The sequence below is a fragment of the Melanotaenia boesemani genome, chromosome 19 (genome assembly GCF_017639745.1).
Source record: "Melanotaenia boesemani isolate fMelBoe1 chromosome 19, fMelBoe1.pri, whole genome shotgun sequence".
In the NCBI taxonomy this organism is placed as follows: Eukaryota; Metazoa; Chordata; class Actinopteri; order Atheriniformes; family Melanotaeniidae; genus Melanotaenia; species Melanotaenia boesemani.
Window position 1 is genome coordinate 24,920,902 of NC_055700.1, and position 19,098 is coordinate 24,939,999.

The 19,098-nt window shown below is 37.2% G+C and overlaps 1 protein-coding gene across 1 annotated transcript; it reads left to right on the forward strand.

Moving 5' to 3' along the window:
* The first annotated feature begins 597 nt into the window (after positions 1–597).
* On the forward strand, positions 598–17,896 carry tmc2a (transmembrane channel-like 2a). Its single transcript, XM_041970318.1, has 20 exons — positions 598–645; positions 3,467–3,508; positions 3,614–4,052; positions 4,742–4,897; positions 5,018–5,108; positions 5,187–5,268; positions 5,348–5,454; positions 5,602–5,700; positions 6,925–7,067; positions 7,504–7,651; positions 7,785–7,973; positions 8,096–8,275; positions 11,840–11,998; positions 12,120–12,248; positions 13,345–13,412; positions 15,277–15,516; positions 15,596–15,721; positions 15,853–15,931; positions 16,874–16,991; positions 17,094–17,896. Exons 1-20 carry the CDS (start codon positions 612–614, stop codon positions 17,306–17,308), a joined length of 2,844 nt encoding a protein of 947 aa, XP_041826252.1. The 5' UTR covers positions 598–611; the 3' UTR covers positions 17,309–17,896.
* Positions 17,897–19,098: the final 1,202 nt, after the last annotated feature.

The following is a 19,098-nucleotide window of genomic DNA, read 5'->3' on the forward strand; positions in this document are numbered from 1 at the left end:
CGGTTTACTGCTTTGCACACGCAGGTCTCTGATGTCAGCGTCTAGTTTTTGGTTGAGTCTGTAAAAGGTTGAATTTTTACTATCAGTCATAGTTAAATGGAAATTTTGCAGTCACAGTCATCTTAGGGTCTTTACAGCTTTCCCTAATGAGCCTCACATAGAGTAACCTAAACCTTCATTAAAGCTTTAGGATGTCTGGCGTTCTCGTGTGTGGTTTCCAATAACAAGACCAGTGAGAGTGTTTTAAGGCTATAAAAAAGCAGAGGACAGTCAACACATTCAGCTAAATACAGCAGAGCTACACTAAATGCTCTCCTGTTTCTTACAGTTTAGGCCTGACTTTTTTACCACTGTGTGATGCTCAGCTGAATATCATCCCCTCTGTGGTTAATAATAAAATACAATAACGTCCCACTTCCTAAAAAAATGACTCAAAATATTTTGATAAGTCATTGGGAGTTACCTTTGCTTTCCAGAATTTACTACACTCATCTAACATGCAGCAGTCACCATAGAAACAACCCTCAGATACCTGAGTTGGGTCCTGGCGGGGAGCCAGACCAGAGCAGATCTGACCACAGACGGGAGGAGAGACATTTTTACTTTTCATCATGCCGAGACGAGGTGCTGCTAAGTCTGACGATGGTAAGCAGAAAGTTATTTTGTTAAATTAAATAATGTGTTTAATTTTTCTGTATGAAACAAAATTTTTTAGTCATTTCTGTTTTAACTTGTTTATATGTTAGCTTTTATGTCGCATTAAACTTCTTAAAGGTTATAAAACCAGAAATTTGGAGTCAAGTCAAGTTAGTTTTTACCACTTCCACTGCAGGAATAAAGATTAACCAACGATGTGGACATCATTATAGGCTCAGTTGCTGTTGCCACTGGTTTCCACTGGGTGTTTAATTTGGGCGTTGCTCAACCAACAACAATAAATGCAAGTTGGAAAACTGATGTTACAACAAGACTGAGGCTACAGCCATAATGGCTGCTCTGTGAAAGCCAGCTGTGCTGGAAGCTAAATGGTAAAGCTAACAAACTAGCATGCTAATGTAACAGGTAAAAGCTGGGGCTTATGGAAATGTCACTGACTTATTTGGTCATGAACAATGGCATTGCGACCTGAAGATTGAGTGAATTGAAAGAGCTCATAGAGAGATTGGTATTTACACCATGACACAGTTTGCATCCAGACAAAAGGAGTATTGAGAACCTGTGGGAAGGGGTGTTAGCAACAAGCCAACAGTGTAATACGTGCAATAGTGAACTGGGAATTTGTACCACCTCTACTGTGTGCAATGCTTGTTTATATTGTTTTATTTAACTTAACTTATCTTATTGTTATTATTGTTATATTTATTGCATTCTATTTGCCTCTATTTTGCTTTGTACCTGTATATATTGTGTCTTGTGTTTGTCCTGCTTTACTGTTGGTGTTGTATTGCTGCTGGTACCCAAATTTCCCTGAGGGCTCTCTGAAGGGATTAATAAAGTATTCTATTCTATTCTATTATAAATAAATAAGATCTAAAATTGTTGTGTGGGAACAGAAAAATCTTATATAATAACACGTCACCAAGTATACCTTTATGGTTAAGGCAAACAGACTTAAAAGCACATTACAGCTAGCTTCCCAAAAGAAAGGAACTGAACACCGCATTAGTAACTTCTGTTCATTCAAATACATTGCTAACATCATCATGCCACCAATGTACCATGTTTTCCTCCAAGAGTGGCTTTAGGTTAGGATTTGGCAAGCCACAGCCTAGTCACTGAGAACATATCTATTTTATTTTTTTCTTTTCAAATGATCTTGTCCACCATCATGACAGCAGAAAAAGGGTCTGGCTGCCTTTTTTTTCATTAACAGATTTGCTTAACAGAGGATATAAAGCTTCCCTTGATCTTTGATCCCTGATTGATGTTCTTTATTTGGGATTTCCTTAAGTAACATGATAGACCTGACATGGGGAAACAAAGGAAAGGGGAGTATGAGGAGAAGAAAAAGGAGACCGAAATACAAAATCCAACAGCAACAAGTACAACCAAAACAGGAAAAACTAGTTGCAACACCTGAAGAAAAACTTAACAGCCTCTGTAAGAACACAAAGCAGCCAATCATAGAGAGCACCTTTAAGAAGCCAAATTGAGAAAAACACGAATAACTACAACACTAACAACAGCAACACCAGCAATAAGACTGAAAAATGGAAGAAACTTCTAGAGGAAAAGCATTCCAAGCTTGTTTGTTGCCAAGAATACTTAAGGATACCCTCACCGTTAGAGATGGTTGTGCCAGTTGCTGAGTGCTAGTGTAAATGGGATATGTAAGTCTTTAAAAAAATCTCTGTTTTATATGACAAAAGTATTAATATGAGTTTGTATGAAAACATTAAAGAACAATGTGTTTGTACATAAAGTTTTTTAATGGTTTACTCACATTTCCACATGATATTAAAATAGGAAAATAAATAAATGTTAACATTTTATATACTGATAGTTCTAAATCCCTGTTTTCTGGGTGGGATGGTTCAGTGGGATATTTATTCCGGTGCAGTAGAGTTTACTTAAATCAGCTGAAACATCTTAGAATTGTGTCTTAGCTTTAGCTCTCATTGTCTGTGCTTGCAAGGGCACTCAATTAAAATTGAGCCATAAATTTAAATTTTTTTTACTTCACCTACCATAGTTGATTAATTCATTTGTCAAAAAAGCAACAACAACAAAAAAGATAAAAATAATAACAAAATTTTAAATGTTCTTTTCTCTTTTTTGTTTACTTCATTACATTAGTGGTTCAAGCTAAATGCTAACTCATAAGCTAATTTCAATAGTTTTTATTTAGAAGTCAAAATCTGCATCTGTTTCTTTTAAGCTTGAATTTTTAAACTTGATCATGTTTTAATGCTGTTTTTCCCACATTGGAACTATATTTCTTGCATTTTATCTATTTTATTTTAGCTTTTTCTTTCCTTTTCTATTTAATTTATTTTATTTCTTTTAATGTTTATTTTTTTAATTCACTTGTTATTGCTTCATGCACCCCGCTGTAATGCTTTTAATGTTTTATGTAAAACACTTTGAATTGTCTTGTACATGAAATGTGCTATACAAATAAATTTGCCTTGCCTTGCCTAACAACGTCATGCTAATGTGCTCAGGACTGCAGTGTTAGCTAGCTAACATTATTTAGCTAGTTTTATCAAGCACTAAACGCTAAGGGCAGTTAAAATGGACAAGATAATGACTTGCAATTTAATAAACTAATTAAAATGTTGACCTTAAGACATAAGAAATTGAGCAATATCAAAGTTTTAACAATGCTGAGAATATGTAGCTTTCACTCCATTTACTAACAAATGCTATGTCAGTCTCAGCCGATTGGCTGATTTACATAAAAAAAATTTTCCATCATTTAAGTTTTGATGTACTGTTGAGCTTTGTTTTCTGTATTTTTCCACAGTTGAGGTAGAGATAGATGATGATAATGTGAGTGATAGTGATGGTAAGTAAATCAAATTATACTCCATGGAAGTTACTCAAAACAGTGAATTATCTAATCGAGAGCTCTGGAATATAAAATATGAGGAATTCTGATTTTATAATGCAGACGGTGCCACCCAGAAGAGAGCAAACAGGAAGCAGGCAGGTGGCAGAGGAGGTGCAAGAGGAAGAGGCAGAGGCAAAAAACCTGCCAGCGATGATGACGAGGAAGAAGATGAAGCTCCTAGAGGACGCAGAGGAGCCAACAACAGAAGGCCAGCTAAGAAACGAGGTGGTGGCAAGAATGATGATGATGATGAGAGTGAGGATGAGGGTCCCAAGAAGAAGAAAGGGGGTGCAGCCAATAAGAAGAAAGGAGGCAAAGCCCAGGATAGTGATGAAGAAGACAGCGATGCTGGGAAAGGAAAAAAAGGAAAGAAAGGAGGAGGAAAGAAAGGAGGGAAGGAGGAAGAGGACAGCAAGGGAAAGAAAGGTGATGCCAAAGGAAAGGACAAGGGAAAAGACAAGGATGATGACAAGAAGAAAAAGAAGAAGAAAGATGACAGGTAGGCAAAAGGAAGAAAAACTGTATATACTGTGCACACAATAAATACTCAGATCCTCTTTAAGTTTTAACCAGTTTTAATGCAGGAGGGTTATGTTAAAATCCTTTAAATTAATCATCAATATAAACTCAATACCTTACAATACCAGCACAAATACAGAAAGATGGTTGTACACTTTGATTTGGAGTCCAGCTGTAAAGAATTAAATTGATTCAGCATAATTTAGAAAGGCACACACTAGCACACTCACAATGCATATTAAAACCAAACCAAATAGTTCTCAGACACAGAATAAATGGCAGTGGGAATAGAAACAGGATGTGTGGATGTTTTGAAACATCTTGAAATTCAATCTTGACATGGTTGAAAACTGAAAAGTAGAATTTGGAAAACTTTGTTGGTATCATAGACTAATACAATCATGGTGCAACTACAGGTGCAAAAGAATGCATTTCTGATCTTATCCAGCAGGGGATGAACTTTTCATACTTGGGCACATTTTTCTATTTGACCTCTATTCTACTTGTGTGTTAATTTCAGTCTTTTGTGATCCCCACTGTGTGTCCTAATTTAAACATAGCAATCTGCACATTTCATTAGTAATGCAGAATTTCAAATATAAATCTCCATGAACTCTTTATCAGTGGGCTTCATTCCTTACTTGGTCCAATCTTCCCTTTCTGCTCCAGTTCATCTGATTCCAACTCAAACTCCGACGAGGAAGAGGATTCCATGTCGGAGGGAGAGATGGCCCGGCTGATGGAGGAGGTAGAGGAGAAGAAGAAACTAATCGCAATTATCAGGAACAAGCCTTGGAGGATGAAGCGGAGGCTCGTACTTCTAAAGTAATGTCTGTCTGTTATAAAGATGTCATTTTTAAATCGAACTAATGAGCTGATATTTGTTATATTTGTTTTAGTTTCTCACACTTTGTTTTTTTTTGTGTGTGTGTAATTTCTTAACAGGGAAGCTCAGCAGTTTGTGGATAAATTTGAGGGGGCTTTGGGAAAAGGAAAAGGCAGGAAGTGGTATGCTTATAAAGTGATGATGACTAAGGTTAGGCAAGACTTAAGAAAACTAATTTTCTTGTGTGTGTTTGCTGTCTATAAGTCTTTTTTTTCCCCTTAATCTTAGAAATGGATCAAGTTTCAGAGGGATTTTGAAAATTTCAGAACCGCCTGTATCCCCTGGGAGAGGAAAATTAAAGAGGTGGAAAGTAAGTTGTAAAAGTTTTTCTAACACAAACTCGCTGGAGGAACAGTCTTTATTTAAAAAAAATCTCTTTGTGTCTTCAGGTCATTTTGGGTCATCTGTGGCGTCTTACTTCATCTTCCTGCGCTGGATGTACGGCATGAACCTCGTCCTTTTTGGTTTGACTTTTGGACTGGTGGTCATCCCAGAGGTAAAATGTCATTGTCCTGTTTCAAAGTTAAAAAAATAAATAAATAAAACAAAGTACATTCAACAGAGTTGAGACATGCTATATGCAAAGACTGTAATAAAAAACTTAGATTAAATAGTTTATTTTTATTTCTTTTAAACTTTCTAGGTGCTAATGGGTCTGCCCTATGGGTCCATCCCAAGAAAGACTGTACCCAGAGCAGAGCAGGACACTGCTCAAGACTATTCTGTCCTCATGGACTTCAATGTGAGTGAGACACAGATAATGCTGCTGAAATTGCATTTGTTATTATTATTATTATGAAATGTTATATAACAGTATTACAGTAAAAAGTACAGCACACCAAAAATTGTAGGAAGGTGCCAATCACTGTAACTAGATCAGAAAAAGAGAGAAACATTGTGAGATACTACAGTTCTATATGTATTTCCCTTTTTAAAATAAGAAGAGACCAAGCAGAGTGAGGTATAATACTTTCTTGGTGAATTAACCCCTTACTGGGAAAATGTTGTACCATTATGGTAGCATATCTTTTTCCAAAATCCCAATATACCACTCTTCATCAGTGGCACTCTAACGATGGACACCACTCAACCCCAACACCATCACAAATTCATTGTAATGTTCTGACTTAATTTAGGACAAAGTATTGAACCATGACCTAACTTTGCTTTGAAAGATTAACCCTTTTTGTAGTTGTTACTTTTATACCCAATCTTGGCACCCCCACCTGTCACCAGTTGAATCTTCCAGAATACTATGATCTCATTTTAAATATATTACAATATTAATACAATACTTAATTAATTAATTAATTAATTTGTTTATTTATTTAAAATCATTATTGTGACCACTTGTGGAACAAAGTAGAGAGCCACAACCCATCTTAACTTGGAAAGACTGGAGTGTTGGTGGATGCTCCTTCTATACCCAATCGTGACACCCTTACCCATCTCAAATTAATCTGCTGATTGTAGAATCTTCCTAAACATTGTTGTGTTTTCTGTAAGTTTCTACCTCTTTCAGTGTTTTTGAGTGTGCTACTAGCATAAACATTTAAATGTGTTTAAACTGTATTTGCTAAATGTAATATTAGTACAGTATTACACAAGTATTGAACTATAAACACATTTTTTTATATTGCCAGAAAATGGGACATTAGTTCAGTGATTTACTGAAATATGCTAACATAAAAAGAAACACATATAAATTTGCTCAGTGAGGACACTGAAAACCATGTCTCTTTCGAAAATTACCAAACTTTTCTGGGAATTAACTTTTTAAAGAAATTTATAATGAATGGCTTACATTTTAAATAGATATTGAGAAACTATTAAAACAAAAGATTTAATGTAATGTGACTTAATTCATATTTGATTTATCCTATGTGGCTGTAATGAATGTCCCACAGAAAGCTAGGAAAAGAATGAATAAAAAGGGAAACATTAAATGCATCTCTTAATTTCTCAGGGTTACTGCAAGTACTCCGTACTCTTTTATGGCTACTACAACGACCAAAGGACAGTCGGCTTGCTAAAGTTCAGGCTTCCTCTGTCCTACCTCTTGGTGGGAATCGGCACCTTTGGCTACAGCCTGATGCTCGTGATCCGCACGTGAGTCTGCTGCACCGCAGCGTCCAGCTCAGACAGGCTTCATGTGTTTGCCGTTTATACATTTATAAATTCAGTCAAATTAAAAGAACAAATAAATGCATAAACACACACCAGACAGCATCAAATACACCAGAGAGGGTTTTTTTTTCTCTATGGCTGAAGAGTGGATTTGTTTGGTAAAAACATAAGTCACTTTGCTTATAAACAATATCATTATTTTAAATTGGATTTGCAATATATTGGTATATATTAAATGATAAAATCCTGATTTGATTTCAGATGATGAAATCAACACTACTGAACTTCCGTGTTTTAGTGTAATTCAGTTGCAAAATGATTTAGTCTAATAGCAAAATATTTATTTTAAGTTAATACTGATAAAGTTTGGGTTTGTTTTCTCATTAAGAGCCGCCTTTTTTCCCCTCTTGTTTGTAAGTATGGCCAAGAACGCTGATGTTGGTGGTGGAGATGGAGAGGAAGGAGAGTTCACCTTTGCCTGGAAGATGTTCACCAGCTGGGATTACCTCATTGGCAACGCAGAGACTGCAGACAACAAGTATGCCTCCATCACCACCAGCTTCAAGGTAACTACAACAAATGTAGCTTAGGGCATTTAAAAGAAATTATCCTTATTTTATTGCTTATTTCAACCATCCAGTCATTGAAATAATGAGTGTTTTACCAGTAGTCAATCCTCCTGCTTTTAAATAAGAACAGGAGTCTATTGTAGATGAGCAGGAGAACCAGAAGGATGAGAACATTCACCTGCGGAGGTTCCTCAGGGTTCTGGCTAACTTCCTTATCACCTGTAGCCTTGGTGGGAGTGGGTACCTCATCTACTTTGTAGTGAAGAGGTCTCAGGAGTTTGCCAACAGGGATGATCTCAGCTGGTACGAGAAGAATGAGGTAATGATGGTACCGTTCTAGTGGAAAAAAAGCTCACCCAGATGTACATAATTATATAACTGCTCTTGCAGCAGGTTTGTAGAGCAGAAACAAACTGGGTTGAACTGAATTTGTTTGTCCAGCTGGAGATCATCATGTCTCTCCTGGGCCTGGTCTGTCCTCCATTGTTTGAGACTATTGCTGAGCTGGAGGACTACCATCCTCGAATCGCCCTCAAGTGGCAGCTGGGACGCATCTTTGCCCTCTTTCTGGGAAACCTCTACACCTTCCTGTTTGCCTTGTTCGATGAGGTCAACTCCAAGGTATGGGTTGCAGTGCCAGTGTGTTTTTCTCTTTTTTACAAAACGGTAGGAAAAAAAGGTGTTTTTGCTGAGTCCTCTTGGACAATCTTTCTTTTAAAAGATTTAAAGAAAAGAACAGAAAAAAGAGGAAACTTGAGCATTTATAAGGATATTTTCTTGTCCTTCTAGACAGCCAAGCCAAGTTTATTTAAAAAAACTTTTTAAAACAGTAAGTACTGACCAAAGGGCTGAACAGTAAGAGAGAGTTGATGTGGTGCAAGACCATAGACTGTATATAAAAGATGGATGGAGCCTCCGTGACGTCACCCGTAGGTTTCTAAAGAGCTGAATTGAAGCTCGTTGGGCGGTTCCTACCGTCGCCATCTTGGCAGCGTCACGCATGTCGTCTTTCCTGGAAAATCCAAAAATGGGCAAAGAGGTGGAGCTGAGAGGCAGACTGTGAAGGTGGGGGTGGATGATTGACAACCATCAAGCTGCCTGTAGCTAAGAGCTAACTGAGCTAACTCGGAGCTAACAGTAGCTAACCAGCTAACGGAGGTAGGTGGGCTAAAGCTAAGGCGCGCTGTTAGCTGCTAAAAACTGTGGTGGTGCTGCACTCTCTATTCTTGCCACGGATATTGGATACCTGTCATTAAAAAGATAGACCCCTAATTATGCCGAATTTCAAGTGTAAATAACATCTAAACGGATGAGTAAGAAAAAAATTCACCCCCTCACAGTTGTCATGAAGGTAAACTTGACCTATTTATCCTGAAATGGATTTTTGTACCAGGCTTTAAACATGTTTATTTCTGCTGTGAAGTTAGTCTATGGGAGTCTATGGGGATTGACTCTGTTTTGGAGCCAGCCCCTAGCGGATGAGGGGTGAACTGCAAGTTTTTGCACTTCCGCAGAGGTTTCACATTTTACCGGCCGAAGTTGCCCCTTGTGCAAGACAGAACTGCTCCAGTTGCTTCTGGGATGGTTTTGCTTGTTTACAACAGTCTTTAATCCTTTAATCACCAAAGTTACAAAATGCGACAAGCACCAGACCACATCACTTTTTATAATTTTCCACCACTAGATGGCAGACATATAAATCTTCAGGGTCGGGGGTCTATTCAAAGAAGAAATCATGGTTGAATGACACCACTGAGGTCACAGTCAGTGATGCAGAGTGAATTACAGAGAAAGCAGAAAGATAGGGTGGGACTTTAACATGTTAATTATGATTAATTAAATTAATAAAAAAAAAACACACATAAAAAAAATGAACGCAGCGTGAATTCCAAACAACGCACGTTTGTCAGTGCACTGGTTTCTGGCATGCAGAATACACTGTACATACGTCAGACTTGAGCTAACAACTTTGCGCCTTTATTTAGCGTGTTTTCATTAGTGATGTGCCATACCACTCATTTTCTTTCGATCCGATACCAAGTAAAATACAAGCCAGTATCATCAAAATCTCACACTTGTGATTTGTACAGAAACTTAATGAAAATCACTTTCAAAGCAGCTACACTGAGAGGAAGGGAGGGGTAAGGTACATTTGCATAGAATACTTTGTGACTCAAACTGAAATTACCAGTAAAATGCATAAATAAATGTATAAATGCCACATATTAAAATATTTAGTTAACCATCAGTCTAAATCTAAGTGAGAGGGATTGATGTTATTCATCTTTCCATCCTATTGAATATTTTCCATTCCTATTTTTGTTTTTAAAACCCCACAATGGCTGTTTTACTGCATATTTTATGACACCCGGCCTCTAATCCTTACAGACTAAATCTAGGCCTGTTGAATTGATGTGAGCTGATCACAGGGACATTTTCTCATTTCATAACCATATTTAATGCTGTATAAAACAAAACAGGATGCAACAGTCCTTAGAATGAGGGGAACTCCTGTTGTTTGAACATCAACAGAAAAACTTGAAGCTAGCAGACAGATGAAAGTCACTTTACCTAAATTCAGCATCAGTGGTCCACAGCTCCACATTTCCTCCCTCTGAATAGTGGTTAGTACCTACTGGCAGCATCAAAGGACTCCAAGACTCTCATGTCTTGCCCTTGCAGCACAAGTCCCTCTCCTCCTCTTTCTCATCATAATTTAATTAGAAACTGTGTTATGATTGACTCTCAGATGTTGAAGGAAGTTTGTGATGTTGCTACAATACCTCTGTCTTCCCTCACACATCATACATCACACCGTTGCTATTCAGCTCCACACATGATGCTACGGCCTGAGTGATTGATCGAGATGCTGCTGCATTGCTACGCTGGGCCATTTCATTTGTGACTATGGCAGGCGGAAGAAAAAGTACTTCATTCCAACTGGGTATAATTTAGAGAGGATCCTGATATTAGAGTTACTTTCCACTGTATTACATTTCGTGATAGTGAGTGTTGGCCAGTGTATTGATATCCAGTTGCTAGGTGTTGTAAAGTTAAATGTTGCTGTGAAGTGATGCACTGGGACAAAAAATAAAATCATGAAGTGTAGTGTCTCAGCCTTGAGATGCCATTAGACAGTTACAGCTTCAGGAATGTTGTTTCTTTACTTAAAAAAAAAAAAAAAAAAAACTTTATCTCTTTATTTCAAACTTATATAAAGTTTAAAAAGGGCATTAGATTAAGTAAAATACTTATCTAGTCCTAATCCTAATTTTATCAGAATATTTAACACATCACAAACCATGATATACAATAATAATAATAATAATAATAATAATATCCAATCATTAATCATAATACTCAATATAAATGGTTTTCAGTAAGCCTCACTGATTGTTTCATATCTCTTAATTTTATAATTTGTTGAAATTTACTTGTTGTTTGACATATTTTCATGTCTTCACTGCAACTTTTCCATAACTGAACCCTCATGTAAAGACACAATGACATTTAGCACTGGTTCATGATGAATCAAAACGAGTCCAAAATATGAAAAGTTTTTTAGTACTACGTTAAAGGCTTTTTAGAATATGCATGGGTGGGGATGGTATATTTGTAAATTAGCCACTTCAGTGGGCAATAAATACACTGCCACACACTATGGAATAAATAAAAAATGATAAAATATCACATATACACATATATTGTAATTACCAAGTTTGCCTCTGATAATCAGGAAAAGAAAATGATATAGTTGTTTTAATAGGATAGATATATCAATATTATGTTATAAATATTTTAATAGAATAGTTTAAATGAAAAGTCAATTACAGTTATTAAAAATAAAGCATTACTGTCATGTCTTTAGAAGTAAAATATTGTTTGTGAAAAAAAGTGGCACTGTTTATTAATAATCCTAGATCAGAGGGTTAAATTAATGTCACTTAATCAGTTTGGGCTATTCTGTGTATATCCACACGTATAAATCACAAAACATTTTCCTTAAATGCAACAAAATAGGAAAATTACCACAAGGGGTGAATACTTTCACAGGGCACTGCAGCCTGTATAACACCACCCACTGGGTTTGTGAATGATTTAAAACTATTTTGAAGTGACAATGTTTTACTTTAATAACTTTTTGTAAATAAGATGAAACCTGATTAGCGTCTTTGTTACGCTCAGCTGGACGAAGAGGAGGTCATTAAGAACCAAACCATCTGGGCTATGAAGGAGTACTACGCTAACTTCTCCCGTCTGAACAACGACACTGAGGCAACCCCGCCCCCCATGAACCCTGCTGATGTCATCAGGGGACCCTGCTGGGAGACGGCCGTTGGCATAGTAATGAAAAATTACACCTGATTTATACACAAAGAAACATATTTTTCAACTGACAAAAATTTTAAGGAGGATAAAGTGAGATACGAGTAAAATGAAATAACTTGATTCTGTGCTGTTGAAGGAGTTTGTAAAGCTGACGGTGTCGGACATCCAGGTGACCTACCTGACCATCTTGATTGGCGACTTTGCCAGAGCTGTCATCGTTCGTTTCCTCAACTACTGCTGGTGCTGGGACCTGGAAGCTGGATTTGTAAGTCTGTTAGCTGCTGAGGTTTTGGTTCATACTGGAATGAAATAGATTATTACCATGGTCGTATCTAAAGGCCCACTTATGCTCGACACAGAAGATGGATACGCAGAAAGATGGACACTTTTGTTCATTTCCTTCCTTATTTACGCACGTTATTTGGTCCGTTCTTGCAGATTGTTGTTTGATAAAGCAAACAAAGCAATACCACCAGAAACAGGGCAGACAGTGTTGAGCAGTATAGCTGACATGTGACTAGTGAAAGGAACAGAGAAGAAGAACAAGAAAAAGATTGGAGGAGAAGAAGAAGAAAACAAGGGCAACAATTGTAGAGATGGAGGGAACTTAAAAAGAAAAGCTGTGTGAGTGTGTCGGGCGTGTTGAGTGGTTGCAAACTTTACAGAGGTGCATTACTGCCACCCACTGGTGTCTGAAATGGACGTCAAAACGTAGAAGTGAACTCTGAACTCAACACTGCCCACTAGTGAAAGGAATTAGCAACCATGGCAACGAAAAAGACGCATGGAAGGGTGGCGATGTATGATGTCGACCTATTTACTTACGTAAGGGAGCATAAATTGTTAAAAACCCAAGTTAAATCAAACTTAAAAGAAAACCGAATTCTTAATAAATCAGAATTAGAGGTATATCTAATGCTGTCATCTGCATAAAAACAAAGAGTAAACATGGTTAAAATAAAAAAATGGTGGTCCCAAACTGCAACCTTGTGGAGAACCATTTTAGTAGTTAGTGTATAGTCATGACAGCAGGCTTATACAATCTTGTCTTTTGTAGCCATTTCACCACTGCTATAAAATCTTGTAATTTATTTCAGATATTTACATAATAATGGTCGATGGTTGTATCATGCTCTGGGTCTTGTTACACAATTTTTTCCCATCTTTGATAAGAAAATAAAAAACATATCAACTATCAACTTACATCTACATCTATCTACATGTCAAATTTTTTCTTTTAGCAGATCCAACCAGCTCTGTTACTCCGTTTTTGAGTAACCTGAGAATTAGTTTTATTGAATATTTATTGGAAAAAACAAAACAACACAATCATTGTGTAACTGTGTCTTATTTCTTTTTAGCCGTCATATGGTGAGTTTGACATCAGTGGAAATGTTCTTGGACTGGTCTTCAATCAAGGGATGATCTGGTACAAAGCGTATTATCATACTGTACATAAACTGTAGATGCTGTTTATCGTATGTGTTTATAAGCATGATTGTGTGTTGCTGCTTGTATCTGGTGTCACTGAGTGGAAAGAGAAAACACAAAGTAACGGCAATCTGGGTGGAAAGTTTGCATTGCATTGTCAACATTACATTATGCTTATTACATATGTTTTTGACAACAGTAATATAGATTTAATACACTATATTTTGTGCAATTTTTCTATTTTATTTAGCTTTTCAAGTGCCCATCTGCAAATCCCATTTCAAGAAAAGATGCCATCCAAAAAAAAAAAAAAAAAACTTAAACCTTCATTTGACACAATTACAGAGTAAATAATTTCAATGTCTTTACTGAACATCATTGTATTTAGAAAATATGAAATAATAAAAAAATTGCTGGCAGCAAATCACTTTAAAATGTGGAATATACGCATATTTATGATTGCATTACATTAATTATTAGGGAAACGAAGACACAATTTGTTGTCGAATCTGTCAGTTCTAATAAAATCTAAGATTTCAGTTGCTCAGTAGTTCATAACTGTTGTCCGAGTTTCCTGGTTCCTTGTTTTTTTTTACTCTTTTTCTGCTTTTAATGTCAGAATTACTTATTTATTGTTGTTTTTGATTGTGCTGTTTGTTGGCTGTATGGTCTGATCCGGTAGCAAAATATTTTCCCCTTGTAGGATTAATAAAGTATTCTATCTTTATGACGCTCTATACATTTTTAATATGAGACTATTCTGGACTGCAGACAGGTCAGTCAAGTGAAAACTGTGACTATGAATCCACTGAGTTTTCATTTGTAACAGTAGATTGTGTTGAGTGAAAATGGTTTTCCAAGATATTCTTCAGCTACTGTGGCTACACGTATTTATCATGGTGAAAACTTTTCCTACAGGTTCCAAAGATCACACACATCCAACAGTGGTTTTTGTCCTTGCTTTTTACACTAAGAGTTCTCAAACTCCTTGAATCTTTTCAATATTACTAATCAGTACTGTATATGCTGAACATCAAAGTTCTTTAGGATTATACATTAAGAGCTATAGTTTTGGAATTTGACGATTTTCTGACAGAATTTAGCACAAAGTAGGGAGCCATGACCCGCCGTGGCTTGGAAAGATTAAGCCTTTTTTGGAGGATCCTTTTATACCCAACCCTGGCGCCCTCACCTGTCACTAGTTAAATTTCCACAACGCCCATTCTTGATCACTCTATTATTTTTCTTTCTTTCTTTGCCTCTTGTCAAACTTTTCTAAAATATGTTTCTGGTATTAAATTCTAATTTTATTTATACTTTCCAAATACAACTGAGCTGGCCAGTGAAGACATTTTTTGTACTCATATCCATAAAAAATAAAAATATAAAAAGTGGCAGATTTTTTTTTTTTTTTTTTTTTGTGGCACTTTAGAACATTTTCCAACGACTTAAGAAATATAGATTTTATTTTATTGCATAAAAGGTTATGAACTGGTATGTCTTTCTATTATTCGGTGTTATATTGTGTTTCACTGGGTCAACTTTCTTACATTTTGGCTCATAACCCATTTTTGGACACCAAATTTTCCAAATAATTGGAACAAAATTTATTTGAATGTATTTGCTTATATGAAACATAATGTACTTGTTAATAAGTTTTGAAAATAGTTAAAAAATGAGCATGAAGCATCAGTCAGAAATGGGTTAAGATGTCTTTGGTGCAGGTTGCTCTTTAGTATTGAAATCTTTTGCAGCAATTATTGACAATCATGCTGCACCACATAAGAAGCCAAACCCTGAAGATGAAAAACTTAATTGCATTTAATAATCATGCCTCTTTTTATCTTTTTGTATTATATCAGGATGGGTGCCTTTTACGCTCCCGGGCTGGTTGGCATCAATGTGCTCCGTCTCCTCAGCTCCATGTACTATCAGTGTTGGGCTGTAATGGCCACAAATGTCCCTCATGAAAGAGTGTTCAAGGCATCCAAGTCTAACAATTTCTACATGGGCCTTCTGCTCCTCATCCTCTTCCTGAGTCTATTACCTGTCGTCTACACCATCATGACCCTGCCACCTTCGTTTGACTGCGGACCTTTCAGGTTATAAAACATCAAACTAATCATGAACTTTTCACTAGAAGCAAACGTGCTAATATGAAATGTATGTGTGACCGAGCAGTGGAAGGGCGAAGATGTTTGACGTGATCATGGAGACGATAGAACTGGACCTGCCAGCGTTCATTGGGACAGTTTTCAGCTACGCAGCCAACCCGGGACTCATCATACCCGCTGTGCTGCTCATGGTGTGAGTGTTGACTTGTAGACAAACACAAAGCATACAGAAAGTCAGCTGATACTTAGATTGTACACTCAGAGGCAACAGAATTGGTTGCCTTTGTAGCCTTTAATAACAACAAATTCTATCATGTCTTACAGACTGGCCATATATTATCTCAACTCTGTGTCTAAGGCTTACCAAAACTCCAATATGGAGCTGAAGAAGAAGATGCAGATGGTAAGTACAGAAGGAAATAAAAGTGTCTAAATGTGAATCAGATGGTGCTAAAAAAGAGCCGCGAAGCATGTAAACCACAGGTGTCAAACCCTGCTCCATCACACCTGACTAAACTGAATGGGTCATTTCAAAGAAGTTGACAACAAGCTGTTGGATCCATATAATTTTAATAATTTCTGTTGGAGCAGGGAAACAACTAAAGCCTGCAGGATAGCGACCCTCGAGGACCAGAGTTTGACACTGCTGAGTTCACTCTGTGGCTTTTCTCTGAAATTCTCAACCACAAACAGTAAAAATTGGTTAAATGTAATTAAACATCATTTTAAAACTTGAGTCCACAGAAACTCGTGGGACAGAATGATCTGGTGTATCCTGTGCTAAAGGAGATCTTACAAGGAACACTGGAGCTCCTTAGTATTTGGAGAATTTGAACAGCTCCTTATTATAAAGTAGGGTTCCTAAGCAAAGTCGGCTTTTCATCCACACTGAACCAGTTCTTGTGAGGTGTAAACTTTCAAAACAAATGAGGTAACTGGGTGATCAGTGTAATAAATGGAGCGAAGGCTGTCTATAGTCAGTCAGAGCAGATGCATCTCTCCACTTCATTTTTTAATTACCAACCATCAGGATGCTCAAAATCAAATTATGGTAAATTTGAAAAAAAGGAAAATATGTTTTAGATGTATTTGATTGTGCTTAAGAGTGCATTTCAGACTGATTTAGCTAATTATTTAGCTAATTATCTTCATGTTAAATGGTAAGTTCAATTCTTCCCTATGCAGGTCATATTTTTCTTTAAACAATGCATTTCTGCTCCGTTGTATTGCGCCCTCTATGATCCATATAAATAAGAATCCAGCTTTTATCCAAAATCCAGCTTAGTTTTTGTTGCCATGCAGTAACCTTTTCTTTCCTTGTCTCCTTCCATCTCTCTGCGATCAGGCTCGGGATGAGGAGAAGAACCGCAGAAACAACAAAGACAGCACCAACCAGGTCATGCAGGATCTGGAAGACCTGCTGCCAAACCGGTCCCTCGCCCCCCCTGCTCCACCAGAGCCTGGTCAGTAACATCCTAAACATGCCACACCACAAAAAGCTGAATGCAGTAAATCATGACATGTTGATAGTCCTGATTTCTGTAACTGTTTCTCTGTCAAAACAGAGAAAAAACCAGAGCCAGAAGCAAAACCTACAAAGACAAAGTCTGGGTCTGCTGGGAAAGGTGTTAATCTGCAGAAAGACGTGGCTCTAGCTTCACCCAATCCCAACGCTCAAGGTCCGGTAAGCCGACCACCTGGGCCAAGAGGACCTGGACAAATGCCAGGTCCGGGACCTGGAGGGGGTCGAGGTCGTGGGAGAGGACCTCCTCCGAGATAACGGTGTGAGACAACAGCGGTCCTCTAAGCTGTGCTCAACCTTCAGACAATCATTGCTCATTTCACAGTAATAAACACAAGAAACGGGTGAGAACATTCAGCTGGGATGAGTAGCAGCAGGAACTGGAGATAGTGGTGCTTTAAAAGGACCTTAATGAGATCTCCGTCATGGTTTCTACAACAGTTTAAAGTTCATGAAAGATCAGTTTCTGAACATTATAACTGTTTAAACTTCCTTTTCGTCTTGTACAACTTAGGATTAATTAAAAAAAAGACTGTGTTTCTGCTCAAAATGTCATAAGGTCATAAGTATTTCAGAGACCTTATTAGATGGTCTGTTAAAATCAGTTTTCACATTACACAAGAGTTTACTTTTCCACGTGAAAAAGAAAGTAAAGTTCACAAAGATCCAGACCTCCACCATGTTGACTGATTGATGTTTTAAGTTTGACAGGTTGATGTCTGTCAAGAAACCCAACAAGATGAAGTTTTTTTGTGTTAGTCAACCTGCTGTTTTACGCTCATGTCAACTTTTCTGTTTAGTTTCCAAGTTATTTATTTATTTTAAAAGGGACAAAACAGCACATAAATGAACATAAGAAGAAATGCACAAATATAACCACGAGTTAGTCTAGCAGCTAATTTGGATCTGATGTTCCTTTTCCAGGTCAGAACAAAACAAATAAAAACGATGTACAAAAAATAAAAGGTAAAACAATCATAGAGTACATAGAGAATATAAAGTGCAAGAATTAAAACTGCATGTTTCCAGTGCGTAAGGTTGGAGTGTAATATTATAAATACAAGATTAAACACAAAATACTAAAATGACTTACCCTTCACTCACGCCATAATAAAGCATATAAACAAAGAGTGTGGCATATGTGTATATATATCCATCCATCCATCCATCCATCCATCCATCCATCCATACATCCATACATACATACATGGTGATAAAGAGGGCAAATGGACCTAAACAGTCCAAGCAGGATCAGTGTTAACTTAATACGTTTTGACATATAGCAAAGCCACAATCTACTCACCATAAACTCCTGCACCAAGACATCAGGATTCTCATCCAGACTGATGCAGAGTCCTTTAATGAAGGACTCCCTTCAATGCCATCCTTAAGAATTTAACTAAAATAGAGATATTTGAACTCAAATTGTCAGCAGCACGAAAGAAAGCGATCAAAGACATGTGACATCAGAATCTACAAAACATTAAAACTGCCTGTTTGGACCGGACCTTTGTGGACTGGAATTTATAAAATCTCAAGAGATGAGATGAAAAAGATCCATTTCTCACAGTGAGGCAGTGAATGCATGATAAAATGGCTGGGTCCTTTCAGTACTCACAGGTAAAGGCTTTGCAATGGAGGTATATAAATCTTTTACTGACCTGTGTTAAAGAGGGGCAGTATTCCACTTCACCTCTCTTTGTTCTCTTAACATCAAAAGCAGGGGAATGTTTCTCAGCTGGTTTATATTTCAAAGAATTCACACTTCAGTACCTCCTACTTTCCTCGGATGTGTGTGGTAGTTTGACAGCTTGTATTTGAGCTTTTTTTAAAACATGGATGCTTCAGGATGAGTGCTTCTGCAACTTCATTCAACTTTATATCTGTGAGATAGACCGTGCTTGACCACTTCCTGGATCAACCCCTCTAATATGTCGGACTTCAGCTTTGGATCAGGGATAAGCAGCATCCCATTTTCTTTGAAAGCTACATGGGCCTTCTGATGCTTAATTTCCGCATCGTATCTGAAACTGGGAGCACAGAACAAA